Genomic DNA, 20,779 nt, shown 5'->3' with positions numbered 1-20,779 from the left:
AGGCCCTGCCTGAAGGCCCCAGAGCCCTTGGGGCCTGAGCCCTGGCCCAGGCTGCCCAGGGAGGGTGTGGAGGCTCCTTCTCAGGAGGTTCCCAACCCCAGCTGGACACGTTCCTGTGCCCCCTGAGCCAGGGGAAGCTGCTGGAGCAGGGGCTGGAGCAGCTCTGCAGGGCCCTGCCAGCTCCCACCATGCTGGGGTTCGATGGTCTGCGTGGAGCAGCCCCCTCTGCCTGTCCCTCAACCTCTTGCCCTGGTCCAACCCCAGGAGCCACCAGCACTGGGAGTTCCTGTGCCCCTGCCCACAGCTCTGGCTCTGCACCAGCGGCCAAGAACCACCCCAGCTGTGAAGCCTTCAGCAAAGCCATTTATTCCACTCTCCTGCTCCCACAGATCTCCAGCTAACCCCCCCCCCAACGAGCACTGCCCAGGGCCCCGGCCAAGGCACACGGGGCCTCTCCAATTTAAGACCTTTTTGTTCCTTACGTCGCGCCGGGGAGCCGGCGGCAGCAGGTCCCTGCAACCAAAGCGTAAGCCTCAGGCTGCGGCGGCCCGAGGGAAGCACACGGAGGCGCTGGGGCCGCGCAGCCGGCTCTGGGAAGCTCGCTAGAGTTTAATGGCCATAAAAATACACGGCTGGAGCCCGCCGTCACCTCCCACCCGCGGCCGGGCAGCGGGGACCCGGCGGCGCCCGCCCGGGCGCCCGAACCTACAACAGAGTCTGTGTCTCACCCGCTCGTCACCCAGCGCGGCCGCGTCACTCCATGGCCTCTGCCGCCGGCTGCTCCGCCACGGCCGCCCCGAGCCCGGCCGGCTGCTCCGCGGCACCGGCCGCCAGCTGCTCCGCCCCGGGCTGCCCCTCCAGCGCCGCCTGGCTCTCGGCGCTCTCCGGCAGCTCATTGCCAGCCTTGGCGGGCGCTGCCAGCTCGTTGCCCATCCTGCCGCCCGGCAGGTGTCCCGGCGCCCCGGCCGCCTGCTCGGTGGGCGGTTTCTTCTGCTTCTGTGTGGCGGCCACCGCCTCGGCCAGCTTCTCCTCCGGCACCATGTTCAAGATCTTGAGGGCGAAGAGCAGCTGGAACTTGGCGGTGCCGATGAAGGAGTTGCCCAGGAAGTTGGGCAGCCCGCCCATGCGGTCCTTCTGGGTGTAGAGGGGCACGCGGACCATGCCCATCACCTGCAACGGCACAGAGCGCGGCTCAGCAGGGGCTGCGGCGGCACCAGCCCCCCCCCCGCACCCCTCTGCCCCCGCACCCTCGCCCAGCGCCCGCCAGCCCCGGCCCGTCGTGCCCCAGCTGCCAGGCCCTGCCCCGCGCTCCCCTGCCCGTCCCCAGCCCGCCTCAAGCCCCTGCACCCGGCCAGGTCCCTGCTCTCCCTGCCCAGCCCAGCCCTGTCTCTGCTCCCCCTCCTGCCCCTTTGGGGGGATCCCGCTGCCCCAGGCCGCTACGGGGAGCCCCGTGTCCCCTCCTCCACTCCCTGCCCTGCCCTGCCTGCGGGCACCACCGCTTACCCCCGGCGTCCCCCTCAACCACGCCGTGCCCCCGGGGCCAGCCGCCTCCGCTGGCGCAGCGTCCGGAGCCTGCCGAGCGCCCGGCGGGCGCGCGGGGGGGGTCCCGCGGGGGTCCCTGCGCCCGGCGCCGTGCCGCCAGCAGCCCCGGCTACCCCGGAGGAAGCCGCCACCTCCTGCGCCGCCTCCGCGGAGAACTCGGGGTTAGAGCGAGACGACGCGATCCCAGCACGCCACGGGCGACGCCACCGTCCCGCACGCCACGCGTGGCCCGAGCCCGGGCGGGCGCGAGGGGCCGAGTCCCGGGGGCCGCGCCGCGGGGCGGCCGACGGCCCCAGCTCCTGCCTGTGCCGGCGCTGCGGGGGTGCGTGGCACCCGCCGCCCGCAGCCGTCCGTGCGGTGCATTCCCCCGCTGGGCTGCGGCAGCCCAGCAGAGCCGGGCAGGGAAGCCTCGTCTTCCCTGGGCCTAACGCTCAGAGCCCTACGCACGGCCCCCTCCCTGCATGTCCCACCTCCATCCCGTGGTCTCGGGAATGCACCGCGCTGATCTCGATGGTATGCAGCTCCTCCAGGGTCAGCTGCCTGGCGTAGAAGTGTGCGACCACGCGGTGTGGCCCCTCAGTCAGGTGCGAGCACAGATAGTCAGCTTCCGTCAGGCGCACACAGCCTAAACCCAAGCCCAGCACCCGATTCAGCCCGTCCTCCAGGGACCAGTAACGGCGATCCACGAACCCCCCGGGAAAGCCCAGTAGTCCGTCAAATCGCATCTGCATCTGCAATAGAGGCGCACGGTGTTAATGGGGCTCGGCGGGGGCCCCCGCCGGGGGCGGGGAGCGAGGGGAGGCGCGGGCGGCGCAGCCCGGCGCCTCGGCGGAGGAGCGCGGGGAGGGGCCCCGGCCGCCTCCCGCCGGCGCGGCCCTACCAGCTGCAGCGCGTCCGACACCGCTCGCCGACACCGTCTCCGAGCGCTCGCCGCGGCCCTGGGCCGGGGAGCGCGGGGCGGGGCCGCCCCGGCCGCGGGTCCCGGGGGTTCCCGGGGGCCGCCCCGCCCGAGCCGGCCGCTACCGGCGCCCCGCGCGGCACCTCCCGCCCCGAGCCGCGCCGGGCCCGCCTCCCCCGGAGCCCGCGGCCGCCCCGCCCCGAGGGCCCGCCCGCCCCGCCCCGCCCCCCCCGGCTCCTGCCCCCCGCTCCCGGCCCCGGGCCCCGGCCTCCCCGGTCCCAGCCCCACGGCCCCCAGCGCCCGGCCCGGCCCCCCGGGCCGCCGCCTCACCAGCACGGCGTAGCGCAGCGGGATGCGGCCGAACAGCATGCCCGGGTTGGGCGCGTACAGCATGGCGTGGCACGAGTGGCTCCAGCCCGGGCCCAGCCGCATGGCCTCGTAGCGCGTCAGCGGCTTCAGCTCGGGCACGCCCGGCACCCCCAGCGTGGGCAGCGGCGGCAGCGCGCCCGCCGGCAGCGCGCCCATGGCCGCCATCGTGCCCATGGCCGCCATCGCCTCGCCGCCCGCCGCGAGCCCGCCCCCGCGCACGCGCGCCGCGCCGCCGCCGGGGGGCGGGGCCTCCGCCGGGCGGGAGCCAATCGCGCCGCGCCGCGCCACAACGGGCCAACGGGAGCCGCCGGCCGCCGAGCCCGCCCCCCGCCCGCCGGCCAATGGCGGCGCTCCCCTCGCCCGCCGGCCAATGGCAGCGCTCCTCCCCGCCCGCCGGCCAATGGCGGCGCTCCCCCCGCCCGCCGGCCAATGGCGGCGCTCCCCCCGCCCGCCGGCCAATGGCGGCGCCCCTCCCGCCCGCCGGCCAATGGCGGCGCCCCTCCCGCCCGCCGGCCAATGGCGGCGCCCCTCCCGCCCGCCGGCCAATGGCGGCGCCCGCCGCCCGCGTCGCGCGCCATATGAGGCAACCGCCGCACGCGGCCCCGCGGCGCGCGCAGCCAATGGCAGAGGAGCCGCGGGGCATGACGGGACGGGGCGGCCGAGCGCGGGCGAGCACGGCCCCGGCCCCGGCCCCGGCCCCGCACGGCCCCGGCCCCGCACACACACACGGACACACGCGCGGCGGCTCCACGGGTTTATTAGTACAAACGGAGAGGGGCGGCGCGGGAGCGGCCCCGGGAGCCGGCGCGGGAGCAGCACAAGGCACAGGGCGCGGGGCAGGGGCCGCGCGGGGCCGCTCCGGGTAACACGCGCCGCGGCCGCCCCTCACACCGGCCGCTCGCCCTGCGGCGGGAGCCGCGGCTGCTGCCACACCAGCGGCTGCGCCGAGCCACGGCCCGGCAGAGGCTGCGCGGAGTCGGACGAGCCTGAGGGAGGAGAGGGAGGAGATCGCGGTCAGTGGCGGGAGCAGCGCGGGGACGCCCCCAACACCCCCCTCAGCACCGGCGGCTGCCCCGGCCTGGCACAGCCGGTCACAGTGTCACAGGGCCCTGCGAAGCTCAGCCAGCGCAGCACCCAGAGCAGGGCACGCAGGGACTCATCCAGCTGGGCTGGGATGTCTGCAGAGAAGGAGCCTCCACAGCCCCTCTGGGCAGCCCCTGCCAGGGCTCCCTCACCTCGGTGTCCATGGCACCCCCAGGGCCCGGTGCGGAGGGCAGGGGCTGCTGCTGCCCTGCCTGCACAGGGGTCCCGGCCCTCCAGGACAGCAGAGACCCCCCCAGGGTGTGGGGTGCTGGTGGTGGGACTGGGGACAGAGCGAGGGCAGGCAGCAGCACAGCCCGGGGGGTTGCGGCCCCTCCTGCCCCAGCCTCCGGGAGGGCTCCTGCTGCCCCCCACCACTGCCACGTGCAACAAGAAGGAGAAGACGTACCAGCTCACTCCTCTATACCAATAGAGCAGGAATCGGGACCCAGTGCTGCCCAGGACAGGAGGGAGGAGGCGACAGAGAGGGAAGGAGACATTAGAGAGGTGTGAACAGATTGTGACCCTGGGGAACAGAACAGGCTGTGGGGCGAGGGCAGCAGAGCGGGTGCCCCACGGCCCTCCCTGCCCCCTGGCTCAGGGCTGCCCCCCTCCCCCGGCCCGGTGGGTGCCCTCCCCCAGCCTAAAGCAGGAGCGGGGTCTGGGGGGCACACATCAGCTGGGCAGCTGGAGCCCTGAGAGGAGAAAGGAGGGGGAAGGACAGAGACAAAAGGGTGAGGGAGGAGGAGAGAGAAGGTGGGGGGTGTTACCTCTGCATCCCCCCCTCGCCCTCTGCCCGTGGGGGGAAGCAGGACCCTTCCCCCCCGCCCCAGGCCCCCTGGTCCCACCACCCCCCGCCCCGCAGCGTGTCCCCCCGTACCGGGCAGGTAGACGTCGACCGGGGGCTCCCCCTGGGGCTGCGCCGGGCTCCTGCGCTCCCCGCAGCCGCCGTCCTGCAGCACGTCTTCAACCGAGGGCGGGCGGCTACCTGCGGGCGCCGGCAGCGCAGCCCCTCAGTGCCAGGGCCGAGACCCCACAGCCTGGCCCAGGCACGGGCCCAGCTCCCGCCACGCAGCCTCGCGCCCTCAGACGACCCCGCGCTCCCTCCCACGCTGGCTGCTGACTGAGCCCCAGACGCCCGTCCCCAAGCCCCAGGGCGCATCCTGCTCGCGCAGGGCCTGCCCAGGACGTGCTGGTGCACACCGCCATCTTCCCCCCAGCCACAGGAGGGGACAGCCCAGGGCGTGGGACAGCTCTGTAGAGCCCACAGCAAGGACACACGTGCCAAATGAACCAGGGAGATGTGTGGGTTTTGTCCCCCTACTTCCCAGGAGAGACGGGGGGAGACCCAGGGACAGCAGCTCAGAGATGGTACTGCAGGGAGTGGATGTTTCTGTCCAGTGCCCCATTGGCCCCATCCCACCACAGCAGAGCTGGACAGCACGACGGGCTCTGGCTGCCCCTACTCACCCTGCTGCAGGGACGAGGCCTCCTCCATCTCCTCCCCTGCTGCGCTCTGTAAGAAGAACCGTGCAGTCAGTGCTGCTGCCCAGGGGCCTCTGCAGCACCCGCTCCCCCCTCAGCAGCCTCCGGTGCTCAGCTCGGGGCCAGGGCTCGTTTCCCAGCAGGACCAGAGGCTGTGCCACGGGGCCAGGAGCGAAGGGGTTACAGGCAACAGAGCAGCTGCTGAAGCCCAGCAAGGCCCAGCCTTGCCTCAGATGCCACGAGGCTCCTCCAGGAGCCAGTGGAAGGTGGCTGCAGGCAAGAGGCTTTCCAGCCCCCAGCTGCCAAAGAGGTGTTGGGGGCACAAGGAGCAGCAACCTCCTTCCCCATGGAGCCCTGAGGGCGACTAAAGGCAGCTGAGACTGTTGGCTCTGGGCTGCCAGCGTCAAGCTCCTCTGCACCCTGTCACAGAGGGAGCGACAGCCCCTCGAGGCACGTCCCCTCTGCCAGCAGCAGCCCCCCTGGAAGAGCTCTGGCTCAGAGCAGCTCCCCACGCAGCACAGACTTACTTCTGGAGAGCTGGTCTCCCTCAGGGCCAGCTCAGCCCCGCTCAGCGCCGGCTGCGAGTCCGACTCCTCCGACAGCTTCTCTTCATCCTCCTCGTGGATGGGGGACGAGGGAGACCGGAGTGTGCTGCAGGGAGAGCAGCTCCCTTCACAAGGAGCCCTGCACACGGCGTGGCAGCAGCTCCAGCTGGCACCAGCCCTGCCCTGTCCTCCAGCGTAAGCCAACACATATGTGCAGGAGCCTGAGCTACTGAGGTCTGTTCCCTGGGGCCCTGCAGCAGCAGCAGCAGCAGCAGCAGCAGCCCAGAGCAGAGCCCACACAAAGTGGACAAATCTGCCTTTGCAAGAGGCCCATGTCCCACGCTGCTCCTCACACTCTCGGGGGCTGCCTTCCCACAGGAGTGGCAGGAACAAAGCCAGCCTGACCCCATCTGTCAGGCCCTGCAGTGGGCTGCCTGCCCCACAGCATCCACCTCTACCTCCCCTGCCACTAAAGGATATCCCCAAGCAACCCTGTGCTTGGAAATTCAGGTCATTTCCCTCCCCATTCATTTCGTTCCTGGGGAACTCCGTGGAAAGCTGCAATGCAGCAAGGTCTGGCTGTCAAGTGCAAATTGAATCACAGAATCATTTGGGTTGAAAAGACCCTCAAGATCGAGTCCAACCACCCACCTCACACTGCCAAGCCCAGCACTACCCCACTCTAGGCCCTCTGAGGGACACGGTTTAGTGACTGAGGGGCTGACTGTGTGGGGAAGGAGACACTTCCATCCAAAGGCTGGATGAGCTCTCCCTGATAAAAATCCTTCTGGAGACAAGGCCAGCCCTTAGGAGGCACAAGCTGGTCACCTCAGGCTGGACACAGTGGGGTGAGCACCCGCTGCCCTCCAAGCACTCCCCTGGTTCCCAGCGCATGCGGCCACCAGCCCCACTCCAGGCCTGCAGGCAGAGCCGGCACCTCTGCCCCGTGCTGACCTGTCTGGGGACTTGCTCCTCTTGCCCTTCTGGTGGCTGCTGTCCAGGGCTCTGTCGAGGCCAGGCAGGGGCCTGCTGGTGGGCGCCAGCCCGTCCCCTGCGTAGCCGATCTCCTCGTACAGCGGCGCCGACGGCACCGGCGGCGACACCGAGCGCAGCCCGTTCAGCGCCTCCAGCAGCGAGATGGGCTCGTAGCCTGCAGGGATGTTGTCAGAGCTCTGCTGGCCACACACACACAGAGAGGGGCATGTTAAGGAACCCAGGAAGGGGAGGCCCTGGTGCAGCGCAGCCCTGTGCCCCCCACAGCCCCCTCCCCTGCAGCAGACACACGTTGCCCCTTGGGCTGCAATGCTGACGGTCCAGACGTGTCTCCAGAGCAATGCTTGAGAGCCTGGGCGTGTCAGCAAGCTCCAACATGGCTCAGCACCCCTCTGCTATACCAGGGAGCTCTTCCAGGAGCCAGACAAGCAGGTTCCTAACAAAGCTGCTCTAACAGACACTGGGGGTTCTCTCCTCTGATGGTTCAGAGACCCTTCCAGCCCAGTGAGCACCCCACTTGTGCTTCCAGCCCCAGACACACAGCTGCTGGTCACAGGAGGGGAGTACATGTGTTCCAGCTGAGAGCTGGTGCTCAGGGCCTGCCCCACTTCCACCTCCCCCATGGCCTTGGTCCTCTCAGCTGCCAATGCTGACTCCCACCTCTGCTAAGAGGTAGGAAAGCGACCACAGAACCACGGATCTGTGAGGGAGGAGGGAGGAACTGCACGCATTCCCAGCCCCTCTGTTACCCACTGAGCTGCCAGTCAAAGGGACCCTTGCAGAGCTGTTAAACCAACACTGGTTTAACTCCAAAACCCCTCCTGATCACAAAAACCCTGTGGACTGGGAGACAAAGGGGGTTTATGCTGCAACCCCACGGGTGGCCGAGCCTGTTTGAGCACACAGAGCCAAACTGCAGCACTCCAGGCCTCCACTAACCCAGCTGCTTCAGCCCTGCATGCTCGGGTGGGTGGGTCTGTGCTGTGCCTGAGGTGGCGTGCTCCTGCTCAGCCTGGCTGTGAGCTCCCTGCTCAGCCTGGCTGTGAGCTCCCCGGGCCTCTCCGAGCCCGGCCTCCCACTCACCCTACTCCAGACCAGCCTGCCCAGCAGCCTCTTCCCACACAGCCCGTGCTTTTGGGTGAGCTGAACGCTGAACTGACTCACTTCAGCTCACAGGAGGAGCCAGATCTGACGGAGAGGAAAGGAGGAGCGGCTCCCGGCCGCGGTGGCGCCGAGCTTGCGCCGAAGGGGTGCGCGGAGCTGGTGGCGCCTGCAGGCTGCGGGCACGGAGCATCCCCGCACAACGCCCGGCGCCAGCAGCTCGGGGCTGCCGCGGCTCGGAGCATCCCCGCACAACGCCCGGCGCCAGCAGCTCGGGGCTGCCGCGGCACGGAGCATCCCGCACAACGCCCGGCGCCAGCAGCTCGGGGCTGCCGCGGCTCGGAGCATCCCCGCACAACGCCCGGCGCCAGCAGCTCGGGGCTGCCGCGGCTCGGAGCATCCCCGCACAACGCCCGGCGCCAGCAGCTCGGGGCTGCCGCGGCTCGGAGCATCCCCGCACAACGCCCGGCGCCAGCAGCTCGGGGCTGCCGCGGCTCGGAGCATCCCCGCACAACGCCCGGCGCCAGCAGCTCGGGGCTGCCGCGGCGCGCACAAGGGCAGGGACGCAACTCCTTCCCCGCCTCGTGTGTGGGACACGGGCTCCCGGCTGCGCAGAGGAGTCAGAGGCTGCTCACTGGGGCGCTGCAGGGAAAGCCGAGTGGCCGGACTCTGCACAGGCTGCGGGGTACTCACAGAGTGCTCGTCGTGGTCAACGCTCTGCGCCAGGACAGGGCTGAACGACACCGGCGACAGAGCCCCTGGCTTCTTCCTCACAGCCCGGATCTGCAGCAGGGCACGGAAGGCTAGGAGAGAACAGGAGAGAGCAGAGGGCAGGTGATGCAGGGCCAGGCCGTGCCAGGGCTCCTGCGGTGCTGTGGGCACGGGGCAGCTCCCGCTGGGCACGGGCAGGGGGGCCCTGGGGCACACCAAACCAAGCGCTGGGCTCTGGCTGCCAACCAACTGACGTGGGCAGGGACAGGATCTGCTGGCTGGAAACGTCTGGGTACACACAGCCCGTGTGGGGAACAGCCACTGGCTGCCCCTGCAGTCCTGTACAGGGGGACGTCAGGCCTGATGCTGTACAACACTGTGAGAAAGCAGGGTAAGGATCCAGGTAAGGGCAGGGCAGGGATTGTACCCTGTGCTGGGCCCTGGGGAGGCTGCAGCTCCAGGGCTGTGCTCAGTGTGGGCCCCTCACTCACTGCCACAGGGACACTGAGGGGCTGCAGCGTGGCCAGAGCCCGGCAGGGAGCTGGGGAAGGGGCTGGAGCACAAGGGGCTGGGGAGGGGCTGAGGGAACGGGGGTGCTGAGCCCGGGGAAGAGACTCACTCACCAGCCCCACACCACAGCTGTGAGAGGCTCTGCAATATCTGTGAACCAGAGGGTCAGTGGCCCTACTCCCACCTCCAGCACAACAATCCCTTGGTCTTCCCACGACAGCTGTGATCTCCCTCCCTGCCCACAGCCTCATTTGCTGTCTGCAGCTCTCTGCTGTCGTTAGTTCCTGTGTGCCAGGGGCGCACGTGAATGAGCCTGGCGGTTGCTCTGGTGCAGCTCTAAGAACTTGCTCCTCTGTGAGGAAAAGCCCAGGCATTTCCCTAGTTCCTGTTGCACCCACATCAGCTTAGAGAAGGAGAACAGAGCTGCAAATCTCTCCTTGCTGCCCCTGCAGCTCTCCTCAGCAGCAGACTCCCAGGGAGTGTGACACGGGGCCACTTTGCAGACAGACACGAGCGACTCTGCTGTGGTGTGCAGATGAGATCACACTGTTCCTGTGCTTTAAGCTGTGCTCCTCCTAGCCAAAGCTGCCTGGCACTTCCTTGCTTTTGGTTGCTGCACCTTTGCCAAGTTTGAACTGTTTAGACTCGATTTTTTTTAGGCCAAACATCTGTCTTAGGCTCTTTTTCTGAGCAGCATCGATTAGAAACAATCAAATACCTCAGGGACCAAGCACAGGGTAAACACACGATGTGTCTACTCCAGCAAGAAACAGGCATGTTTTCGGGAGACTCCCGTGCCCCTGCGCTCTGGAGACAAGGCAGGGACTTCAGCAAGTGCTGCCTGAGTGTCAGAATGGGCATTTCACTGTTTTCCTCTTCTGAGAGCTGAGCAATGCAGGGTGAAGCAGATCCTCCTCACCCTCCTCGGCAAAGCAAGGGACTGCACACTGAGTGTTGTCTCACCTCTGCCTCCTTGAGGAAGTCAAAGGAAGGCTCTCAGAGAGATGCCAAATACCTGGGCAGCACTGCAGTGGGACTGGCTGCTGCCTTGGCCACATCTCTCAGGATAAAGCTTCTCCCTCCCTTCCTTTGAGGGATTTCCCGTCAGCTTCACCAAAACACAGGAACTGCCTCCATGGCACGGCTTGGAGCACCTGCACCTTCAGACCCACCCCCAGGACAGGGCAGGCAGCAGGGAGGCACTGGGCCAAGGGCCATTCTCCCACGTGCTCCCCTCCTTCCCCGTTCAAGGACATTTTACGTGCCAGGGGTGTGCAGCTGGCGGCGAGCGCAGCGGGGTGTGTGGTGCTGAGCCGTGGGCTGGGGCTGGTAACCTGTGCTGCCCTCTGACAGCAGGATGCCCTGGGTGTGGGCACATACTCACGCAGCCTGCAGATGGGGCAGTTGTTGGCCTGGTAGCGCAGGGTGTCAGCGCAGGAGTTGCAGAGGCAGAGGTGGCGGCAGGGCAGGATGAGGGTGTCGCGCAGGTCCGACAGACAAACCACACACTCGTTGCTGTTGTCGCTGTTCTCATCGTCCGAAGGCTGCAAGAGAGGCCAGCGCTGGGCAACCTCCCACCCGAGAGGCTGTGGGACGGCTGGCACCCTCCTTGCACAGCCCAGGGACAGCCAGTTCCAGCCCACACAGCCCTGCTATGGACACTCCTGCCCCTGGGGCTCTGCCCCGGGCTCACTGTGGGCCAGGGCACCGGGCTGGGAATGCCCATCCTTCCTCAGAGCTGGGCTGAGTGCAGAGGGGACCCCCTCTGGGGTAGGGATCCCCTTGGCTGAGCAGGGACAAGAAGCTGCTCCCCAGCTCAGGAGAGACAGGGAACTGCTGCAGAGAGGCCAGTGCAGGGACACCAAGGTGCTGAGGGGATGGAACTTGTGTGTGAGGAGGAAAGGCTGCAGCTCTGGGGCTGTTGAGCCTGGAGAAGAGAAGCCTGAGCTCAGGGGCACCTCAGCAATGCTGCTCAGTCCCTAAAGGGTGGGTGTCAGCAGGATGGGGCCAGTGTTTATTCTGTGGTGGACAGTGGCAGGTGATGGACATCAGCTGGGACACAAACAGTTCCCCTGGCACAGGAGGAGAAAGTCCTTTGGTGCTGAGGTGAGGGAGCCCTGGCCCAGGCTGCCCAGGGAGGGTGTGGAGGCTCCTTCTCGGGAGGTTTCCAACCCCAGCTGGACACGTTCCTGTGCCCCTGAGCCAGGGGAAGCTGCTGGAGCAGGGGCTGGGGCTGGAGCAGCTCTGCAGGGCCCTGCCAGCCCCAGCACTCTGGGTTCTGTGAAGCAGCTCCTGCCTGCCAGCCTCACCAGTCTCCTGTGCTGGCACAAGCTTTGCTGCAGCTGTAGGAGACCCAGCCTGAGAAGCTCACCTGCTCACAGCTACCCTGATAAAAATGTCAGTGGGAACCCACTCAACATGAGCGTGCATCACACCGGTCTTTCAGTCACTCTGGGCCCCACACATTGAATCAGAGGCACCAAGCAGGCTGCTGCTGGGAGGAGAAACCCACTCTGCAGCCAGAAGAGCTCTCTTCACTGACAGCTGAGAGCCCCACACACTCTCCACCGATGCCACAGGAGCTCACCACAGCCCAGCGTGGGCCACCCTCCACCTCTGCCTCGTCTCACTGCGAGGCCCCCTTGGTCACCAGGGCTGACACATGCTAGACCATGGCCAACCTTGGTGTAAGCAGCAACACATAGCATGTGCAACCCCCACACCCACACCCAGACTGCTGACTGTGCCAGAGACAGGCTGCAAGCCTGGCTGCCCACTCACAGGCACTCCCCATCGATGTGGGGAGGCAGGGAGGGCAGGCTTTTTGCTTTCCCACTCACAGTCTGCTAAGTATACTAGGAAGTACAGAAATAGCCCCAGGCCACTTGTCTGATGAGCCACAAATGTGTGATTGCTGGATTCAGAGGATGATCACAAGACCCTGGAGGACACAAACAGGAGCCTTCAATCCTCTTAAATAGATCCTGTGCAAGAAAACTCTTTGCAAAGCCTTTTCCCTCTTGCCTCTCCAGGTGCTACCTGTTGGCTCAGAGACCACAGGATGCTTTGGGCAGGACACTGCATTGCTCAGAGGGGAACTCCTGCTTGTCCCACTCTGTGGCTGCTCCTCTGTTTGCAAATCACACGCTACACACATTGGAGCAGCCAGTGGTCTCATCCTGAGGCCAGGACCTGGGACATGCACTCTGCATCTTAGTGATGCTGTGCTCGAATGCAGGCTGCTCTCTGGACACTGGGAAGCCTGAGGGAGCTCAGTCCCCTGCAGTGCTACAGAGACATGCAGTCCCTCCTCCGAAACAGGAGAACGTGAAAGAGGCACCAGGCGTGGCACAACTGCCTTGGCTGCAGAGAGGCAGTGACGGGCCCGTGGCTGTCCCTACAAGCCCTAAAAATCAGTGCTCTGAAACACCCATGGGGCATTGATGCTCTTCTCTTCCAGCAATCCCAGCCCCAGGGAACATCCTCCAGAGTCTAAAATCGTCTCAGCACAACCTCACTGACTGTTTGGGCCTCACAACAGTGAGCTCCTGGCAGCACCCACAGTTAAGCTCAAAAGCAGAAGGTCTAGGCTGGAAACCCACAGCTCAGGGAGCAGGAGCCTCCTGAGCACCTTTACCTTGGTCTCCTGGTTGTTTTTGTTCTCGATGCCGTAGATCTCCTGAAGCAGATAGCTCACCCTGTCAACCTGGGGAGAAGACAACGTTTGGAGTGCAGCTGCCACATCATCCCTGCTTTGTGATCACCTCCCCTCCTTCCCTCCCTGTGCCAACACATCCATGTCACAGCCCCAGCAGCCAGCTCCCCGAGAGCTACAGGAAAGACTCATCAGAAACAAACCCTGCAAGGGAGAGCCTGGAGGAGGGCCTCCTTGCTCAAAAGGCGGTGCCCATCCTGTCTGGCCTGAGCAGGGTGTCTTCTGTCTCCATCAGAATCACCTTAAACCCAAGTTCTCTGCTTGTCTCAGAGATCAAGAGGGAATATGCACCCACAGCTCACACAGGTCAGCCAGCCTTCCACAGTCCTCTCCTCCTGTGAAGTACTGCTCAAGCTTGTGACCATGGTGACCTTGCACCCAGCAGAGGTGCTGTGCCAACAGCTCTCTACTGGCACACGGGGGGCTGAACACCACTTCTCTGCTCACCACCTGGGAGCAGAAGGTCAAAGTACTGAAGACACAACAAAGCATCTCCCTTGGCGTGAGAAGCACTCGAGGGACAACCCCACATTAGTGCAGTGCCATTTATTACCATCCCCAGGCCCTGGCTGGCATCTCTAAACTGGGGTGTGTGCTGGCAGAAAGTCCTTTAGGCACAGGTGGAAGCTGCTCACAGCCCCAAGGCTGGGGCAGACTCCTCCAAGCCATGCCTTTACACAAGCACTGGCAGCTGCCTGCAGACTCTCCTGAGCAGCTGAGCACTGAAGCCCTGTGCTTGGTCAGCAAGCGTGGCACAGGACTCTTAGAGCTGTGAGGAACAGACTCTACATGGATGTACAAAGGTCTCCTGGGGTTTGGTGCTGCACAGCAGCTCCCCTGGAGCAGGGTATGTTCCTCCATCTAAAAAACCACCCCACAGCAGATAAAATGGTGACAGAGATGCAGGGTATCAGACTGACACATCCTGCAACAGGGGAAGGACACACTGTCCTGACACCTCCTGTACTGTCCAGCTGACACCATGCAGTGAGGCCAAACCACCTGGAACTCAGTGCTTCAACAGCTCTTCAGTCCCAGGGCTTTTGGCATTTCCCTGTGTCTCATGCCCCTGGCTTCAGTCCTCTCCTTTTGTCAGGCCAGGTGCTCCTCAGAAGCGCACTGCCTTTGCCACGGGATCACAGTGCTGCAGAAGACACGGGATGCCAAGATAGGGGCAGGAGCTGGCTCCATCCAGCCCGTTTGCCCACTCAGCAATGCTCTGAGCTGGGACACAGCAGCTTCCACCAACTCACTCCAGAGTCTCCCTGTCCAAGCCAGCAGGCAGCTTGCAGACAATCTGTTCTAGGCCTGCATTTCACAGGAATGAGGTCAGCTCTTGGACTGCTGAGCAAAACCCTCTGCAGCCGCTCGCAGCTCACCCAGGAAGTTTGGGAACAATGATGTGGGAGATGTCCTTTTGTAACGTGACATTTCAAAGAGAGCCTGGTTACAGCATCCTGACTACTCAGAGGATCACAGGGAGTGCAGAAGTGGTCAGCTCAAAGCAAAGGAGAGGGCAGGAAGGAAGAGACCAAAGCCTCTGCAGGAGCCTGTGTTCCTTTTAACTGCTTGCCTCTCAAGATCCCCAGGAGCTGCTGTTGCAGTAGGAAAAGGGTGAGCAATACAACGTGGCACCACTACAAAGATGTCTAGTTTTCAAAAGAGTAGGAGTAAATAAGGAGCAGGTGATGGGACACAACACAGCCCCTCACCTTCACGCCTCTCCAACCCCTCCTGCACCACGTCATCCCTCCAAGCGCTCCTGTTGCTATAAACAGCTCAGCTGATGCACACAGGAGCCACCAGCCAAGGCCAGGGCATGTTTTTCTGCTGATCCATCTGTCTGTATTCACCCATGCTGAATTCCTTTGAGCAGGTTGGTACATACATTATAACTGATCTCAGCTGAGAGAACAAAGCAGTTGAGCTCATTAGCTGCTGCTCCCAAAGAGCTTTGGAGATGGATGAACACAAAAGCTACCCGGCACTCCTGGCAACGGCGAGGGGAAGGCAAAAGAAAAGCAGTGATGGGGAAGAATGTGTGATGTTATACAGATGGCTTGCTCCAGACATACACTCTATACCTCTGCTCTGTGCTCTTATGGGTGCAGATGCTATCTCAGCTTCAGTGGTACTGTGTGTTCTTCGAAGCAAGAGCTTCTTTCTATTTTAAAAGCCACAGGAGAGAACATGCAAAAGCCTCACATTTCACAAACTGCCGGTAGAAAAGTCCCCACAACCCAGCCCTGAGTGGGAAGGTTACAGGCTCTGCAGGCAAAGACAGACAAGCACGCTCTGTTTCACTGCAGGAGACAGCTACCCACAGTGTGGCAGGGTGGGAACCTCCCTGGAGAGCACTTTGAGCACGCCAGCCCTCCGTTTGGGGAGCACTGACTGGACCCTGCCGCGACCCAACGCTGCCTCGCGGAGCTCAGTGCCACAGAAGCACTGCTTCCGAACAGCTATTACCCCCCAAAACAGCCCACAAGCAAGACAAATGAGTGGCTTTTCATCAGCTCACGGATGCTCTTCTCTGAGCAGAAGAATATGTGAGAAAGCAGCACTGTTGGCATCCCGCTGCGCTGCTGCCCCAGCGCTCAGGGCACGAGCCCTCCCTCAGAGGCACAGCTCTGCTGATGTCCCCACCACAAACCTGCCTTCACATGCCCCATAGGCTCCCTGCCAAAGCAATCTCTGTCTGTCCCTATTAAAAACACTTGTGGGACCCAGGATGGATCAAGTAGCCAGGAGATGCTGCTGCAACCCAGCCAAGGGAAGCACCAAGGCAGGGAGGGGGGCACAGGTCAGCACAGGACACACAGGACAAGTGTCAGGGTGGAGTGGCAACTCACCACTAGCTCTGGGACAAGTCTACTGTTGCTGACACCAGGCACAAGCAAGGCTGAAGGACAGGCCCTGGGTCTCCACCAAAAGGAACCAAAAGGTCTCTGTCCCTGGGGCTGCTCCCAAGGAAGCTTGTTGAGGGATAAGATGATCCCCTAATATTTTGACACAAAGATGTGCAAAGCCCACAGTTTTCAGCCTCCAGGTAGGACAATGGGGGCCTTCCACACCACAGAACACAGAACCTAAGGAGCTCAGACACAGCATTTGGCTCACTTGAGCAAACCTAAGTTCCTTACACAGATATAGAAGCATCAGCCCCATGCTCTGTCAGTTTCGTGTTCAAGCACCAGGTGCCAGCCAGGCAGGAATGCACAGGCACCACTGGGTCTGTACATAGTGTCTTCTCCCAGGGAAGCACAGAGACCACCCACACCATTGCTCCACCATATTTGTTGCCCCAACACACATCTGGCTGTGCAGCAAACAACCCAGTGTTAGGGGTCACCAGCAGCTCACTGCCTTCGCTTGTGATGTCTGAGCTCACCAGGCGAGATCTCAGGCTCAGGCAGTGAACTGACACCAAAGCTTCCCACTGGTACAGTGGGGCACCCGTGGGACAGCAGCAAGGGAGTAGGAGGGAAACAGGTACTTACAATCTGCTTCTGTTTTAAGGGCTTCACGGAATAACTGCCATCGACGTGCTAGCAGGGAAAAAGGAAATGCATTAAGTAGTGAAGTGTACCACTGAGGAGAGAACCACACTCATGCTCAGAGTTGTGCCAGCTGGCTAAGGGGAGGGTGGCACACATGAGTTGTGTCTGATAGCTAAGGTAAGGGTGGCGGACATCTAACCACGACAGCCTGAACAGCAACCACTGCCCACAGTCAGCAGCACAGGGGCTCCGAGTGCTCCTTGTCTGCCCCAGCACACAGCCAGGTGGACTTGGCTCAGGGTAACCCTGTCTGAAGTGGGTCAGAGCATGCCCACAAATCCCCTGGCACACTGGATGCTTTCAGGCTGCAAACAGCCCAGCTGGGTGCAAACACTCCTTCAGCCAGTCCAGCGAGACTCTGTTAACACCCCAAGTAACATCCAGTCACAGAGCTCCCGAGAGAGCAGGGGCTGGTCCCAGGCTCAGGTCAAGGACTGGCCACTGGATGGAGTCAGACACAAGTCACACACACTCCACACGAATGGCCAGAGCTGCCTGACCCTGGAACCTTTCATTTGCTGGGGGCAGCAGGCACGGGTGAAGGACTCAGCACACACCTGGGCTCAGAGCCTGGGGCAGGACCAGCGCGATCGCTCTGTTTTCTCCATCATCCACAACAACCAACTAAACTGAGAGCAACCAGCTCTCCTGCCACAGTCTAGAGAGCAGGAAAGGAGACTTAGGGGAAACCCCAGCAAGCCCTGCTGCTGTGAACAGTTGCAGGTGAGCATCTGAAGGAGTTTCAGAAGGAAGGAAGAACAATATCGCAACAAGAGGGAACCCAGCCCTGTTCCCCAGGCAAACACAAAGTGCTCAGTTTCTGCCTTTGGGCAGACCGTACAGAGTATCAAGGTTGCTATTCTGATCCTGAAGGGACATTTGAATAGCAAGTTACCAAGGCCTGCTGGTCTGCCTGTCCTCTGAGCACACTCTGGTACCCAGCAGCAGTGCTACTAGCAAGGACCTTCCTCTGGATCTATGGACCTACACTTCAAACTGGGAGGAGAAAGAACTCCACAAGCACTTTGCCCTGCGACTTTTCATTAGAAGAAAGATCTTTATATTGTTTGAAACATTCAGTGGAAGGTGAAAAGCAAGAAGTGTCTCCACCAGACAGCATCTCCCTCTCAACAGCACAGACAGATGAGCACACTCTTGAGCTCAGGCCTGGACAAGGGGCGTAATCCAGCGCTGATGGAATGGCCTGAGCAGCTTTAGGTGGTTCCCAGTTTTGCTGCACACCCCATTCAGCTCCCTCAACGTTATGAGGGCTTTTGCCTTCACCTCTGTGCATCCAGAGAGCTCAGAGGTTCTGTACAGGAGGTGAATTTACCTATAATCCCTGAAATCCTTCTTCCAAAGCTGGACCAGTTCAAGCCACCTTCCAATCTCACGAGACAGAAATCCCCACCTCTGCCCTCGTGCTAGTACACTCCCAGCATGTGTGTGTCTCCCTGCTTCCTACAAGGTGCTCTTACCAGGTGCTGTCCACAGCATGCTAGGCTGGGGCAAACCCAGGTCCAAGTGAGAACTCTACTCCCTGACCATAGAGGCTGGAAAACAGCAACTAAATACACTCCTTTGTAAGTAAAAACCATACTCCCATCATCAGATCCAAAGGCTGATCTGAACCCAGCCGTAACCAACAGCCAGGGGAGCACAGGCGAGTCTCAGGCATGGGGAAGGGAAGCATGCTTAGAACACTTCAGGCTGTAACATGCAGGCACCTGGTGGGCTCATCTGTTTTTCCCTCCTCAGAAATAGCTCAACAACCATTTCCTAAGGCCAAGGGCTCTCCAGCTATGGTACTTTCTCCCCAAGATGACAGATGGGCTTCAACCACAGCAGGTTTTCCCAAGGACCTGATCTAGGTGGGACCTGTTTTGGCTGGGGGTTGGATGACCTCTAAAGGTCCCTTCCAACCCCACCATTCTGTGATGCTGTGATTCTATGAAGGATCCACTGCTCACACTGTCCTCTCCCAGGTGCTGCTCAACAAAGCTGAGGGGTTCCACATCAGTTTGTTTCTCCAGATCACCTGGAGCAGGAAACTAGCAGAATAACATCCCTGCCCACATCTGCACTCTGCCAGATCTCCAGTCACCAGGAATTCTACCTGCAGGGCAGTGCTGGAGCAGCCTCTCTAACACAGGGAAATGCCTTTTCTTCACATACCAACTCCAACTAAAAAAGCCCAACCTAGGACACTTAGAGCATCTTCCAGCCCCTTAAGGGCTTCCTTAGGACTGACTGTGCCTTCCTTGCCCTCTGACTCAGCTTGTCACCATCCACAGTATTGACCTAGGCACATTATCCACCCTGGCACCTTCCTCAGGGATCCAGCAGGAGCTGTGCTAAGTGAGAAACACAAGTCAGCCATAGGCCAGCCTGAAAGTGGGGAACTTCTACAAGCACAGCATTGATGCTGCTCCCCTCTTCATGCCCAGCTCTGCTCCATGAGCATCTCTTGCCTCACCCTAACATGTCACTACAAGTACCACTTGCTCAGGACATGTGTCTGCAGCATTACCACAACCAGACACAACATGATGCAGTTATGGATTTTGCAGCTGTTTTCAGGGTTCAGTTCTCCTAGAAGATTCTGTTATCAGGCTGTGCATGCAGCTTGGCTGCCCATGCAGGCTGCTACATCAAACATGCCACTGGAAAGCAGTGGGACTCAAAGTCTTGATGCAGGATGTATCCTAATTCTTTACAAGGGCTTGGTCCTAGGTGTGAACTAAAGTCAAACAGTGGTGCAATAAGGGCTGGACACAGCCAGTCTGGTTCTTCTAAGAGATCACGAGGTCCTGGAAAACTTCGTGGTAGCAGCCATGGTCAACACCTTCCACCTCACCCACCACAGGCACAGCCTCTCCCCACAACAGGAAGCAGCTACAATTAGCTGGGTGACCAGCTCAGGTACAAATGATAATTAAAGGCTGTGCAGGAGCTGCTGCAAGCAATCATTTGTACTACAGTAGGGCTCAGGAACCCCAGTCAGGTCCCAGGACTACATTGCTCTAAGTATTACATAAACACAAGCTACTGATCCATGGAACTGTTTACATACACAGGGACACAGGGAAGAGAGAACTCATTTACCTTTTCAAAGGCAGCCAGAAGAACATGGGCATGACCTGTCACCTCAACCACCACTGCAAAAGAGAAACAACAGTCCTGGTTAAACCTTGACAACAGCACGAGCATAAAACTGCCCCAAGATGAATTTCAGTTCCAAACTGCCACCTGTTGTACTTCCACCTCCTCTCACAATTTAAAACTCCCCTTGAGGCTGGTTCATTTCATGCTCCTGCAGAGCAAGAGCAAAGCCCTGCTGGGCTCTGTGCTGGGCTCTGTGGGGACACACGTGCCTGCCTTATCTGGGGTGTTCCAAACTATCCCACTTGGTTTTTAGAGGAAAGGGGAAGGGTCACATAGTGCTCAGAGGGATTCTGCTCTCCCCTCAGAATCCTGGGTTTGATTACCTGAATTTATCAGTGATGAATAACTCCATCTGGGCAGCAGCAACTGGCAGCCAGCCCTGGTACTTTTTGCTTGATTTCTTTCTAACCCATGCTTGTGAAACATCTGACACCAGTTTTGGACCCTGAGACATCTCTGTCCAGTTCTCTGTTCTTTTTTTTTCCCTAAAGACAAACACCATCAGGACTTCCCTCCTCCAACTCTTAATGCAACAGCACTGAGAAAGGGCTGTTGGGTTTCTGCACTGCATTCGTGACCTCCTCAGCAAACACCAAAGACAGGAAGCCGAGGCACAACCCCAGTCTCTCTGGCTAAAGACTCTCTGGCTCTGTTCAGTTCCAACTGGTTGGACCCTTTTGCTTAATTCTATTCAGACTCATGCCACGGCAATGGGAGGCAGAGGTTGTGCAGGAGTCACCGAGGGAAGGGAAGGCATGTGACCACCTCAGCACAGGAGCTGCCAGACATAAGGGAAACAGCTCCTGCCTTGTCTAAAAGGGAGAAGAGCTCAACAGCTTCCTTTGGGCCTCCAGAACAACAAAGACAAGAAGAACCATTCACTGGACCAGGGCACAAAGACCATGTTTGCAGACAGCAGCATGTGGGAGAAGAGAGGCCGTGCCTGCAGATTTGGGGAACTGAATTTGGGTGCAATCAGGAATGCACAGGAGAGGGCTAAACCCAGGAGTTCCTCTGCTTGCTCCCAGCCAAGAGCAAGGCTATTCTATCTCGCTCAGAAAGTGAAATCCAGGTCCCTCCCTGCAGCTTGAACAGCAAAGTCTGA

General features: G+C 61.6%; 2 protein-coding genes across 10 annotated transcripts in view; both read right to left on the bottom strand.

Moving 5' to 3' along the window:
* Positions 1–343: 343 nt before the first annotated feature.
* Positions 344–3,010, bottom strand: NUDT16L1 (nudix hydrolase 16 like 1). Of its 3 annotated transcripts, XM_061992844.1 has the most exons (4): positions 2,771–3,010; positions 2,013–2,273; positions 729–1,170; positions 344–513 (listed from the first exon to the last, which is right to left on the bottom strand). In XM_061992844.1, the coding sequence occupies exons 1-3, from the start codon at positions 2,990–2,992 to the stop codon at positions 754–756; spliced, it is 900 nt and encodes a 299-aa protein (XP_061848828.1). In that variant the 5' UTR covers positions 2,993–3,010; the 3' UTR covers positions 344–513; positions 729–753. The 3 variants fall into 3 exon arrangements, with proteins under 3 accessions (XP_061848828.1, XP_061848827.1, XP_061848829.1); XM_061992843.1 differs by lacking the exon at positions 344–513 and having other exon boundaries at positions 590–1,170; XM_061992845.1 differs by lacking the exons at positions 344–513; positions 2,013–2,273 and having other exon boundaries at positions 590–1,170.
* A 546-nt stretch (positions 3,011–3,556) lies between these two features.
* The window catches only part of MGRN1 (mahogunin ring finger 1), a 53,531-nt gene continuing 36,308 nt past the window's right edge, over positions 3,557–20,779 (bottom strand). For 3 of the 7 annotated variants that reach the window (XM_061992835.1, XM_061992836.1, XM_061992830.1), the window contains exons 7-17: positions 19,615–19,667; positions 16,450–16,497; positions 12,872–12,940; positions 10,619–10,778; positions 8,707–8,816; positions 6,874–7,094; positions 5,902–6,025; positions 5,360–5,405; positions 4,770–4,877; positions 4,299–4,415; positions 3,710–3,795 (exon numbers count right to left, since the gene is read on the bottom strand). In XM_061992835.1, the coding sequence (XP_061848819.1) occupies positions 4,303–4,415; positions 4,770–4,877; positions 5,360–5,405; positions 5,902–6,025; positions 6,874–7,094; positions 8,707–8,816; positions 10,619–10,778; positions 12,872–12,940; positions 16,450–16,497; positions 19,615–19,667 (1,052 nt within the window). In that variant the 3' untranslated portion in view covers positions 3,710–3,795; positions 4,299–4,302. Of the gene's footprint in view, positions 3,796–4,298; positions 4,416–4,769; positions 4,878–5,359; positions 5,406–5,901; positions 6,026–6,873; positions 7,095–8,706; positions 8,817–10,618; positions 10,779–12,871; positions 12,941–16,449; positions 16,498–19,614; positions 19,668–20,779 lie in introns of all 7 variants that reach the window. The other 4 variants (XM_061992833.1, XM_061992831.1, XM_061992834.1 and 1 more) reach the window with 4 other exon arrangements.

Source organism: Colius striatus, chromosome 3 (genome assembly GCF_028858725.1).
Source record: "Colius striatus isolate bColStr4 chromosome 3, bColStr4.1.hap1, whole genome shotgun sequence".
Taxonomy (NCBI): domain Eukaryota; kingdom Metazoa; phylum Chordata; class Aves; order Coliiformes; family Coliidae; genus Colius; species Colius striatus.
The sequence above is the reverse complement of the archived record's forward strand: the minus strand, read 5'-3'. Positions and strand labels throughout refer to the sequence as shown.

Coding starts and splice junctions, on each gene's coding strand:
- NUDT16L1 (XM_061992844.1), bottom strand. CDS start 2,992: ATGGCGGCCATGGGCACGATGGCGGCCATGGGCGCGCTGCCGGCGGGC. Junction 2,274..2,770: donor CGCTGCGCTACGCCGTGCTG/GTGAGGCGGCGG, acceptor CCTCTATTGCAG/ATGCAGATGCGATTTGACGG. Junction 1,171..2,012: donor CCCGAGACCACGGGATGGAG/GTGGGACATGCA, acceptor GTGCCGTTGCAG/GTGATGGGCATGGTCCGCGT.